The sequence below is a fragment of the Anolis sagrei genome, chromosome 1, assembly GCF_037176765.1.
Source record: "Anolis sagrei isolate rAnoSag1 chromosome 1, rAnoSag1.mat, whole genome shotgun sequence".
NCBI classification, from domain to species: domain Eukaryota; kingdom Metazoa; phylum Chordata; class Lepidosauria; order Squamata; family Dactyloidae; genus Anolis; species Anolis sagrei.
The window spans coordinates 51,296,200-51,309,500 of NC_090021.1; the positions used below are offsets into that span (position 1 = coordinate 51,296,200).

At 41.5% G+C, this 13,301-nt stretch overlaps 1 protein-coding gene across 3 annotated transcripts in view; it reads left to right on the forward strand.

The window, feature by feature from the left end:
* The first annotated feature begins 910 nt into the window (after positions 1-910).
* STRN (striatin) overlaps positions 911-13,301 on the forward strand; it is a 54,099-nt gene continuing 41,708 nt past the window's right edge. For all 3 annotated transcript variants that reach the window (XM_060753975.2, XM_060753976.2, XM_060753977.2), the window contains exon 1: positions 911-1,422. In XM_060753975.2, coding sequence (XP_060609958.2) covers positions 1,072-1,422 — 351 coding nt within the window. In that variant the 5' untranslated portion in view covers positions 911-1,071. The remainder of the gene's footprint in view (positions 1,423-13,301) is intronic.

A 13,301-nucleotide genomic window follows, 5' to 3' on the forward strand; every position in this document is an offset into this window, starting at 1 on the left:
GGGAGGGGACTTCCACAATTCCTAATGGCCTCAGGCTCCCTGAGGCTGTTAGGAATTGTGGGAGTTGAAGTCCAAAACACCTGGAGGGAGGGGACTTCCACAATTCCTAATGGCCTCAGGCTCCCTGAGGCTGTTAGGAATTGTGGGAGTTGAAGTCCAAAACACCTGGAGGGAGGGGACTTCCACAATTCCTAATGGCTTCAGGTTCTCTGAGGCTGTTAGGAATTGTGGGAGTTGAAGTCCAAAACATCAGGAGGGAGGAGACTTCCACAATTCCTAATGGCCACAGGTTCTCTGAGGCTGTTAGGAATTGTGGGAGTTGAAGTCCAAAACACCTGGAGGGAGGGGACTTCCACAATTCCTAATGGCCTCAGGCTCCCTGAGGCTGTTAGGAATTGTGGGAGTTGAAGTCCAAAACACCTGGAGGGAGGGGACTTCCACAATTCCTAATGGCTTCAGGTTCTCTGAGGCTGTTAGGAATTGTGGGAGTTGAAGTCCAAAACATCAGGAGGGAGGAGACTTCCACAATTCCTAATGGCCACAGGTTCTCTGAGGCTGTTAGGAATTGTGGGAGTTGAAGTCCAAAACACCTGGAGGGAGGGCCCAAGTTTGCCCAGGCCTGGGCAAACTTGGGCCCTCCCTCCAAATGTTTTGGACTTCAACTCCCACAATCCCTGGCCTCCTTAAGCGAATGAGAGGGAAAAGAAAAGGCCTGAGGCCAGGAATTATGGGAACTGTAGTCTAAAACGCCTGGAGGGAAGGCCCAAGTTTGCCTATGCTTGATGTGGCTAGATAGACTCAGGAAGGGCTGCTGGGAACTACCCTTCCCGCCATGCCCCGGGCCTCTCCGCGCGGAAGAGCGCGCGCGGGGCAGTTTGTCCCTCGCGGGGCGCCGTAGCAGCAGCAGCAGCAGCAGCACCCGGCGGGGGCGGTTAGCTGTCAGGCGCTGACGGGGGACGGGCGCGCCCAGTTGGTCGCCGCTTCCCCGGCGGCGGCTGAGGCGTCGTCGTCGCTGCTTGTGAAGAGAGGGGAGGGCCTTCTCTCTCCGGCTCCCTCGCTCTTTCTCCGGCCATGGACGAGCAGGCGGGGCCCGGCGTCTTCTTCAGCAACAACAACAACAACAACGCGCTGCTCCTGCCTCCGCCGCCGGCCTCCTCTTCCTCTTCCTCCTCCTCTCAGGCCGAGCCTGGGGAAGCGGCGGCAGCGGCGGCAGCAGCAGCGGCTGTGGCAGCGGCGGGAGGCGTCGTCGGCCCAGCGGGTGCCTCTCCTTCTTCTTCTTCTCCTTCCTCGGGAGCGGCGGTGCCGGCCTCTGCGGCGCGGGCTCAGTACAGCGTCCCCGGCATCCTCCACTTCCTGCAGCACGAATGGGGCCGCTTCGAGGCCGAGCGCGCCGAGTGGGAGGCCGAGAGGGCCGAGCTGCAGGTGCGTCCCTTCTCGGGCAAGGCTGGGCCAGCCTGGGAGTGCCAAGTTTTGGACCAGGCCTTTCGCCTCCTCCTCAAACTACAGCTCCCAGGACCCCACAGCCTTCAGCCCTGGTGGCAGTGGTGTTTATTTATTTATGTATCATGTTTTTAACAAACAAACAAAACACAAAGTTTGCAAGCTTGGTAGTTGATTAAATGTCCTTTGACCAGTAGCTAGCCACTTGGAGTTCCTCTGGTGTTGCTGGAATGGTGTCATACATACATTCATTCCTTACCTGCCTCTCCTCTCCCTTTCCCTCCCTTCTCAACCGTTTCTTGAATTGCTTTCCTTTTATTAAGGGTTTTTTTTAATCGTGTCAGGAGCGACTTGAGAAACGGCAAGTCGCTTCTGGTGTGAGAGAATTGGCCATCTGCAAAGACATTGCCCACACATTCATTCCTTACCTGCCTCTCCTCCCCCTTTCCCTCCCTTCTCAACCGTTTCTTGAATTGCTTTCCTTTTATTAAGGGTTTTTTTTAATCGTGTCAGGAGCGACTTGAGAAACGGCAAGTCGCTTCTGGTGTGAGAGAATTGGCCATCTGCAAAGACATTGCCCACACATTCATTCCTTACCTGCCTCTCCTCCCCCTTTCCCTCCCTTCTCAACCGTTTCTTGAAGTGCTTTCCTTTTATTAAGGGTTTTTTGTTTTGGTCGTGTCAGGAGCAACTTGAGAAACTGCAAGTTGCTTCTGGTGTGAAAAAATTGGACGTTGCCCAGGGGATGCCCAGATGTTTTTATGTTTTTACCATCCTTGTGGGAGGCTTCTCTCGTATACCCTCATAGTTAAAGCAGTGGTATTCCCCATAGAAATAGTTTTCTAAGATCTACAAAGACACTCGCTGGAACACCTCAGCAAGCAAGAGTCCAAAAGTGGCAGGCTCAAACCCAGATCCTCAACCAATGGCTGATGCCAGATGAGAGACTCCCCCCTGGGCACACAGAAGACTGGGTGACTTGGAAGGCACTGAACAGACTGCACTCCTCACCATGAGATGCAGAGCCAACCTTCAGAAATGGGGCTACAAAGTGGAATCCTCGACATACAAGTGTGGAGAGGAGCAAACCACTGACCACCTGCTGCAATGCAACCTGGTTCCTGCCACATGCACAATGGAGGACCTTCTTGCAGCAACACCAGAAGCACTCCCAAGTGGCCAGATACTGGTCAAAGGACATTTAATCAACTACCAAACTCACAAATTGTGTATTCTGTCTGTCTGTTTGCTTTGTTCTGTTAGAAATGTAATATAATATGACTGGTTGTCCAGACACGACAAATAATTAAAATTCCCCGTAGTCAGGCCCGTAGCCAGGATTTCAATTCGGGGTGGGGGGCTGAGTTTGTTTGGGGGGGGGGGGCTGAGTCTGAGTGAAAGAGGGTCTACCCTAGCAAACCTTTTGTATGGGATATATTGAGTATGGTGATCAGATCATGATATGAATAAACATAACAGTTTAAATAATGCACCAGAAAGGCCTTTTCGCGAACCACCATGAGAATTTCGGGGGGGGGGGGCCTTGGGGGGCTACATGCCTGCCCGTAGTAACCTATGGATGTGAGAGCTGAACCATAAGGAAGGCTGAGCAAAGGAAGCTAGATGCTTATGAACTATGATGCTGGAGGAAAATTCTGAGAGAATTGGTCACCTGCAAAGACATTGCCCAGGGGACGCCCGTATGTTTTCATGTTTTTACCATCCTTGTGGGAGGCTTCTCTCATGTCCCCGCATGGGGAGCTGGAGCTGATAGAGGGAGCTCATCCACGCTCTCCCCGGATTCGAACCTGCGACCTGTCGGTCTTCAGTCCTGCCGGCACAGGGGTTTAACCCACTGCGCCAACAGGGGCTCCTTTTATTAAGGGTAAAGGTAAAGGTTTTCCCTTGACATTTAAGTCCAGTCATGTCCGACTCTGGGGGGTGGTGCTCATCTCCATTTCTAAGCCAAAGAGCCGGCATTGTCCATAGACACCTCCAAGGTCATGTGGCTGGCATGACTACAATGAGCGCCGTTACTTTCCCGCCGGAGCGGTACCTAGGAAACTTTACCAGTCCAATTAGATTTGACGCAGATGACCAAGATGGTTTTTAATATTTTGATAAATGTTTTTAATGTTTATGTATACTTCTATGAATTCTTCTCTCGGCATTGAATGTTTGCCGTATATATGCTGTGCTCCGCCCTGAGTCCCCTTCATGGTGAGAAGAGTGGAATATAAATGTTTTAAATAAATAAATAAATATTGATCTACTTACATTTGCATGTTTTCGAAATGCTAGGTTTACAGAAGCTGGGGCTGACAGCGGAAGCTCACTCTGATCCCCGGGTTTGAACCTGCGACCTTTCAATCAACAAGTTTAGCAGCTCAGTGGTTTAACCCACTGCACCACCGGGGGCTCCTTTTATCACACTATTATTATCATGCTTTTATTTTCATAGTTCAGGGGAAGGGCCTTGGGCAAACTTTGGTCCTTCAGGTGTTTTGGACTTCACCTCCCACAATTCCGAACAGCCAGAACACTACGTTCCAGACACTGCTTAATAATTGCCCATAGCTGAGTACTGAGTAGGCAACAAAACCTACTCCAACTAACCAATAGGTTGAGTGCTGGTAAACCCGCATGAGGTAGAAAGATGAAATATATGCTTAAATAATTTAAATAGCTTAAAAAGGAAGGGGCCTGAGGCTGTTAGGAATTGTGGGCGTTGAAGTCCAAAACACCCGGAGGACCGAAGTTTGTCCAAAGCCCCTCCCCTAAACTGTTCATCAGGGGAATTGAAGGTTCATGGAATCCCCAGTGCATGGAACCAAAGCTATGGACATCCTCTTTTTGGCAGAGCATGCTAAATAAAGGCCTCCTAAAAGACAGCCCACTGGTGGCGCAGTGGGTTAAACCGCTGAACTTGCTGACCAAAAGGTTGGTGGTGCGAATCGGGGGAGCAGGGTGAGTTCCTGCTGTTAGGCCCAGCTTCTGCAAAACTAGCAGTTCAAAAACATGCAACTGTGAGTAGATCAATAGGTACCGCTTCTGCAAGAAGGTAACAGCTCCTGCTCTTAAGCCCAGCTTCTGCCAACCTAGTAGTTCGAAAACATGCAAATGTGAGTAGATTAATAGTTACTGCTTTTGCAGGAAGGTTACGGCTCCTACTGTTAGGCCTAGTTTCTGCCAAGCTAGCAGTTCAAAAACATGCAAACGCGAGTAGATCAATAGGTACTGCTTCTGTGGGAAGGTAACGGCTCCCCCTGTTAGGTCCAACTTCTGCCAAACTATCAGATCGAAAACATGCAAATGTGGGTAGATCAATAGGTACCGCTTCTGGGGAAGGTAACCGTTTCTGCTATTAGGCCCAGCTTCTGTCAACCTAGCAGTTCAAAAACATGCATGTGTGAGTAGATCTGTAGGTACCATTTCTGTAGGAAGGTAACGGTTCCCGCCTTCTGTCAAGCTAGCAGTTCGAAAACATGCATTATTTTGTTATTGTTTGTATTTTATTTGATGTTATTATTTGCTGCATGTATTTCATTTTGTTTTATTGTAATTTTTGGCATTGCCTTATCTTAGCCACCCCAAGTCCCCTTGGGGAGATGGTGGCAGGGTATAAATAAAGATTATTATTATTATTATTATTATTATTATTATTAGATCAATAGGTACCGCTTCTGAGGAAAGGTAATGGTGCTCCATGCAGTCATGCTGGTCACATGACCTTGGAGTTGTCTACAGACAACACCGGCTCTTTAGCCTAGAAATGGAGATGAACACCACCCCTCAGAGTCTGATACTACTATCCTTAATGCCAGGGGAAATCTTTACCTTTACTAAAAGGACAGCTCCTATGGTTCCTTAGCACTGAGCCCTGGCAGATCAAGTGGTGACCAACTGCACAATGAAGATGCACCCCTCGCTCTCCCTTCTCCTTGTCCTTTGCTTTTTTTCTTCTCATCCATTTCTGAATTCTTCCCTTGCCAATAGTCTCAAAACTTTTGGAGGGAGGGGGATTCAGCCAGTCCTTATTCTTTTGCCAAACAGCAGTTCTCTTTTACATATGCAGAGTGCCCCTTCAAGTCTGTGGGTGGGGCAGATTCATGCAGGCAGTTGTGGAAGGAGGACAAGAACAAGAGTCCATCCACCCTGTGAAATCAATGCAGTGGGAGCTGTTGTTTGGGGAGGCATCTGCATTCTTTGGCAGAAAAGGCTAAAGACCTTGTAAAACCACAGCTCTCAGGATTCCATAGCATTGAGCCATGTCACTTCAAGCTGTTCTCCTGTACGTATGCACAACTGTTTTCCTGTACATATGCAGAGTGCAACTCCTTCAAGTCTATCCTGGGATTCACGCAGGCAGTTGTGGAAGGAGGACAAGAATAAGGATGCATCCGCACTGTGAAATGAATTCAGCAGGAGCTGTCGTTTGGGGAGGCGTCTGCACTCTTTGGCAGAAAAGGCTAAACACTTTATAAAACTAGCTCTTTTTGCATTGGAATCCTGGGAGCTGTCAGTTCAAGTGATGACAAACTGCATTCATTCTGCCTTGTAGATCCATCCAGGATTATGTCACCTTTATTACAGAGACCAGAATAGAGAATCTATCTGTAGGTTACTTTTAATCGCAGGAGGGTGAAGTTGGGATGTGATTGATGGGTATATTTTTAGGGTAAATTTGCATTGGACTGTGGACCATATGGGTTGGGTATTTTTTATTCCTGAGGAGAGTGTTTTGATGTGTGAAAGAGTGAACCACCATGAAAAATGTTGGACATTTATTTGCAAAGCCTGCCACATCAAATTACAGAAAAAGATATTCCACCTAAGCATTAAGAAAAATACTCTTGACTTTACGAGCTGTTTGTCACAGTGGAATATGCTGCCCTGGAGTGTGGTGGGGTCTCCTTCTCTGGAGGTTTTTAAGCAGAGGTTGCATGGCCATCTATCAGGAAGCCTTTGGTTGTGTCTTCTTGCATGGCAGAATGAAGTTAAACTAGATGGTCCTTGTAGTCGTTTCCTCTTCTATGAGTCTTATGATTCTGTTATTTGAAAGTTCTTGAAATAGCCTTGAATTGTTACTTGGTAAAGGATTTCTCCTTCCTGTTTTTTTACTCTTATCCCCTTTCCATTTACTAATGAGATTAAAAGAGCAGTACTGGCCCATGGAGGTCCTTCAGAACCAAACCTATAACCCAAAGCATGACAGTACATAGGATAAAACTTTCCTTAAGGTTGATATTGACTTACCTACATACACTTGTGAGAGCCAGTGTGATGTACTATAACTCTGGAGAATAAGATTTATTCAGTGTTTTCGTGCATGGAAACCACTGAATAAACTCAGGCGCATCACACTTTCTCAGCCTCAGAGGAAGGCAAAGGCAGACAAATCTTGCCAAGAAACCACAGTCATAGTTTTGCCATAGAGTTGCCGTAAACTGTGAAGCTACACAACAACAACAAGAATAGCAAACAACCATCCATAAAGTTTGTAGGAAGATTGATCATTCTCATAGCCATTTCACTGCCAACAATATGGTTCTATATAGTTGCCAGAATAAGTGTAATATGTAGATACAATTCTTTAGTGGTTGGTGTGCAATAATTTCTATCTAGATCTGGGCATTCCGAGATTTAGAAACTCATGGTGAAAATAAGATTAGCTGCTATCAATAATTGCAAGCATTTTGGATTCTATGGCATATATAAACAGTTTTCCCCCCAGTGACATTAAACACAGGAAGTGAGATGGAAGCATAGGGCTGCCTTTGGATTTTGTTTGGTCTATGTTTTGAAGTGAATTGACGTTATCCATACATCCTGGGCCAAGCACAGCAATTTTTTGGATTTTGTGCTTTATGAGTTTTGTGGTACAGTTCTCAACTCAGAAAGTTTCCAAACTACATATAAAACATGTTTTAGATTTCAATGTATTTAAAAGTGTATACTTTCAGATAAAACTCAATTAGTTGTGAGTAGCTTAGAGTTGTGGATTTTGAAAAATATTCTTTCAAAAATGTACAGATATGAAACCACTAAGATCAATGCATAAATATGACAGAATATATTTATGAGGGGAAAGGCATGGAAAAGTTCATGTATTAAAAACAAAGTGACCCATCTATCCTTATTGTACTTGTGCATGCTCACCTAATATTGGCAACATTAATTTAGAGATGAAGGATGCTAGTTTTGTGTTGTGCATATTTTAACAACTAGCTCTTATTGTTAGCTTTAGATCAGTGGTGAGGGGAGATCATGCAACCTTCCAGATGTCCCCACATCCTTTGCCAGCATACACTGACGAGGGATACTTTCAAATGACAACATTTGAAAGCCTATATGCTTTTCGCTCCCTCTTTTAGATAGTCAGACAACATACATTGTTGTAAAGTCAATAGATTCAGTGAATATTTTATCAACAAGTGGTTTAACGCCTTTACTACATTGTTTTACCTTTTTGTGGATTCTTGCAAAAATTGAGATGATAACACACAGCATGATAGAAATATCTGATGTCTTCCATATTGTATAAGAATTCACCATCCTTATTTTAAACACGTAGCTAATGTTAGATATAAATTAATGTTGTGATGAGTTGTGTGAATATTTCAACACTGCACATATCATATTCGTAGTGGGGAAAAAACCCATGAAAGAACAATATTATGTTTAAAATGAAGAACAATTCTAACCAACATAAATCTACCAGTATTTCAGTGGGAAGTGTGGGCCTGCTTTTGACTGATGAGACAGTCAAGTTAATTAAGATTGTTGCTGTTATATGCCTTCAAGTTGTTTCAGATTTAGAGTGACCCTAACTCTAAAGTTTAGGGCAGGGGATGGGTAGGTAAATGCCTTTGGAGGTCTGCATTCAGTACGCAGGCCTTAGTTTGGAGACCCTTGGTCTACTGGAACAGAACATTCTTATTTCATTTTGCGGAATAACTTCTGGTAGTCTTCTAAGCCATAAGTCAATGTATAATTCAAAGCAAATAATAATAATAATAATAATAATAATAATAATAATTTCCCCTCCAAGTATTCTTAACAGAATCTCTGAAATTTTATTTAGCGATATTTGAGAGTAGAATAGCTGCCTACCCAATAATTGGAGAAATAATCAAGAATAAAAACAAGAAAAATACTATTTCAGGTAGCATTTGTGTATTCTGATCTTATGGGATGAAACTTTTTCTCTGCTACCTGCCATATCATTATGAATGATTTAAGTGTTTGTGTTTCCACTTGGTTTCCCCCCTCCCTTTTATATATTTAAAAATGATGAAACATAGGACTTTCATGTTTCTTTAATGTCAACAGATAACTTTTTGTATCAATATCCGTGGCATCACTTAACCGACTCATCCAGTGCCTTCTCCTCTTCCTGTTTTCTGCATGTTCCTGTTTCCCTGGTACCTGGCATTTTATATGGTTTTTAATCTGTTTGATTGATTGATATGTGCCTTAATTGCTTATATGTTTAGATTAATATATTTGTATGAGATGTATTTTATTGTTTACCTTTGTGGCATCAGTTTTTTGCCAATTTGTAAGCTGCTATGAATGCCTTCTGGAGTCAAGAAAGCCAGGGTAGAAATAAAGTAAATAAATAAATGTTAATGTATCTAGGGTAGTACACACCTATTTGGGGCCAAATACCATTTAATATAATAGGACTTGATGCAGCACAACACAGCATGTGAATTTGCAATGTAACATAAGTGACGCAGCTAAGTACTGAAGATGGTACTAATTATATTCTCTTCCAGATTCATTGTACTGTATCTGTTTAAATGTACATTTTGTAAATATACAGAAGATATTAAGACTTTAGAAGAGTTAAGAATTCTACTCGTCTAGTATTAGATGCCACCTACAGTTGACAGTATGCAAGTACAGTAAAACACCGAAGATATCAAATATTGATTGTACTTATTGAACCAAGTCATAAAAACGAGACCAGTTATATTTCTTAGAGGTAAAATTTAGTGAAGCTACATGCAGTTTGAGGGACTGTTCTGAATGCCTAGCTACTAACATGTCTGATACAAGATTCAGTTCAGTGGAAAACTTGAACATTATATAATGTGCCTCTAGAGGTACATACTGTTATATCATATTCTGTGCCTTACCTAATGTGGCTGATACTTGAATATAATATAGGCATATTAGAAGAGTGCATGACAACCCTCTTTAAAGATTGTGATTTTTATGCGTTCTTAGTAGAGGTTTTTGTTGTCGTTGGATCAGTGCATGTTTTTTGTCTCAAAAAAAAAGATGATGTTACAACAAATATCAACAACAGGGAGGGAAACCAACTGTAATATAACACTTGAGTAGAGGGAAAGGCAATTGAGCTAGAGGTTCCTGTAAAAATATTGAGATCATTCAACCAGAATTTGTCAAGCTTGTGTGTTTGTGCATAGATTGGGAGATCACAAGCCTGCCATGATTTATACGTAGAATTAACTGTTAGCTCTTTAGTTAGCTGTAGTCAGCATTTGCTATTATCCTAGAATGTTAGCTTTTGCTATTATCCTAGAGTGTTACAATTTCTTTGACATTTGCAATTTTATGTGTGTTTACTTAACAGCAAGTTATATTGAACAAAGTGAACTTTATGCATAGGATCAGAATGGATGATAAACCAAGAATAAAATGTGGTATTTGGAAACCTAGTTGAATTTTTGTTGGAGTTGCTATTACTTGTACAGTTTTTCTGTCTTAATGAAAATATGTCATATTGGGAAGCTGACATCTCAATGTTCCTTCTCCTCTTCTAGGAATAGAAGTGCTCTAGTCTGTAAACAGGCAGATGGTATTATTAATGCAGGGGTACTGTTTGTCCCACTGTTTGTGTGAGTGAGGGATTATCATACTGCCATAGCAATATTTATGAGCAAATGTACTCATTTAAACACTGACCATAGATAAATAGTAATTTGGTCTACCTCCTCTGCCTAGTCCTCTTGACTGCTTTTCTTTTCTCAGTGAAAAGCAAGTAAAATGTTAGCAAAATCTTGTACTACTGAATTGTACATTCACCACTAGAGAGAAGCTTGCTTTATTTCTTTCCAAAATTATTCCATCTAGCTAATGATGTCTGTGTTCAGAGGACAGGTTGGAAGATGACTTGTGCAATGCCCTGTTCATTTGTATTCAATAAACATATATCCCATTCATTAAAACAACCATAGAGTTAAAAATAAGCAATCCTTTGTATAAGTACAATGTCACAGGAAACACTGAACTAAAAAAACCCCTCTAGTTAAAATAATTTAATCTCTCTTTTTTTGTAATGGTTAAAATGTTTTTAAGACATGGTGATCTTTTTAGGGGGACTTGGGATTAAAAGCAGCAATGTACTATGTACCTGGAGGGTGTTTTGCCAGTGGAGGGAGAAACCAGACCAGATAAGTCCCTGTCCTTGGTCATCATTTCCTGCCCTTTTTTAACACAGAGATGAACCACCAGAACTGATATAAAACCAAAGGCAAACTGATATGAGAGAGGTTTTTTCTTCAATCGGAGCCATAAAGGGATTTAAATTCCTTCATACCAATGCTTTGAATAGTGTCTATGCACAGATTATGCAAATATAGCATTTGACTTTCTGTATCATTTTAGGATTATTTTAAATACATGTAGACACTAGGATTTGGTGGAAATCTTTTGTAAACCATGTGAGAAGAAAAAGAAAAACAAAGTATAAATTGAAGTAAGATTGGATGTCATTCATGTCTGAAAAGAGAAGGACTCATTCTATTTTAAGAATCAGTGGAGGCATCTTGCTGGAAGAAGTTGGTGTTGCAGCAATGTCTGCTTTCCTCCTGTAGCTCTCAGTACAGCCTAAATTACAAAAGCATATTATTATTATTATTATTATTATTAATAATAATAATAATAATAATTTATATCCTGCTTTTCTCTCCCACCAGGTATTCAAAGTGGCTAACAACAAGGTATAAAGCATACAGGACAAAAAGGAAATAGACATGGTCAATAATAGCAATTAAAACATAATAAGACAATTAAATCATAATTAAACAAGTTACAGATTAAAATACAATCAGTACTTTTGGTATAGTTATAAACTAATTAAAAATTAAACTAAACTAAAAACTAAATAAGCATACAGAGGGATACATAGGATGGAGTACATTCAAAAGGAGAAAATCCTCACTATCAGTACACTGCACCATGTTTGCTTAGAACATTGGTTACATTTAATCTCTCAAATGTTCAAAAGATAGCAAATGACATTCCAGACAGGTGAAAAAAATATTGATTTATCACAATAGCTTCATTTGTACACAAGCTGGGATTAGTAGTGTCCTTCCAGTTAATTTTATCTCTTTCTCCATCAATTTTTGTTAAATTCTGTTAATTTGTTCTCTTCCCAGTTCCACCTGGGAAATCCACACACAAAAGCAGTCTTCTACATTTGGCTATAGATGTACTGTATATCTTTTTTGTAGCCATCCTATCTCCCCTGAATTGTCTGAATGCTGACAGAGATGTATCTTCAAGTTAAATTCAGTCATTATTTAGCACAGCTAATGATGCATTAAGAGTATAAACCTTTATTTTCGGGGTTAAATGTGTTGAGGCATCGATTTATTTTTTCTTTGCCAAAGTGGTCCCCTGACACTTGAATAGCCTTGTATTTTCTTTCATTTGAATACCAAACATTCTATGTTTTTAATTTTGTTAATCATTTAATCACTTTTTAACTTCAGTATTTTTTTCAGGTTTTTGTGTATTGTAAGCCACCTTTAGTCCTAAGATGGGGCAAAAGGAAATATTAAATCCATAGTGACAACAACAACAGCAACAATAACAACCATAATTACTTGTGGTTTTAGCCATCTCATTCAAACTAAAGCTGTCAGTAAAAACGCATGAACAGAATGCATTCTGAATCCTTTGAAGTCTCCCATATTGATTCTAACATATTTGAAGCTCCTGCCTAATCTTTAAATAACAATTTATTCTGTCTGTTTTTTTGTTTGTTTGCATAATCATTGCCTGTTCTAATAATACACTTTCCTTCAGGCTATATATACACATCCTGACAAACAACATTGATGATGCTTTTGACATGTGTGTGTCTTCTAGTCCCCTGTCAACTTAGGGCGATCCCATGAATTCCATAGGGTTTTATCGGGTAAGGAAGATTCAGAGGTGACTTTGCCCTTTTCTTTCTCTGAAATATTTCTACCACACCTGATATTCATTGACAGTCTCCCATCCAAGTACTAATCAGGGCTGACTCTGCTTGTCTTCCAAGATAAGATGGGATCTGGTCCGTTTAGGGTGATTGACACCTCCTAATTGACAATAGCTTTATTACAGAAATGGATGAATTGCTGGAGAGTAAATTAATCACTATGTCTTTGTACACACTTGCCTCTTTTGCTTATATAGTGCACTCAGTTGGAAATATAATTCAGTATAATGAAAAATAGTAAGTGGGCGCATTCCTTCACAATTTAAACAGCCTGAATTATTTAGATTGTGCAGCAAAAGGAAACGAGAAAGCTCGCTTTTTGAGATTTAAAGGTTATGTATGTCTAAATAATCCCGTCTCATCTTGGAAGCTAAGAAGGATTAGCCTTGGTTAGTACTTGCATGGGAAACAGAAAGTGAGTATCAGGTGCTGTAGCCTATTTCAGAAGAAGGGATTGGCACAACCTCCCCCTGAGTGCTCCTTACCTAAGAAAACCCAGTGAAGTTGGGGTCACCATAAGCTGACAGTTGACTACACATCAGAGTAATGCTTGACAAAATGCATTTATGAACATCCTCATGCTTTGGAACATATTAGTGTGAAAAATCTTGGATATTAT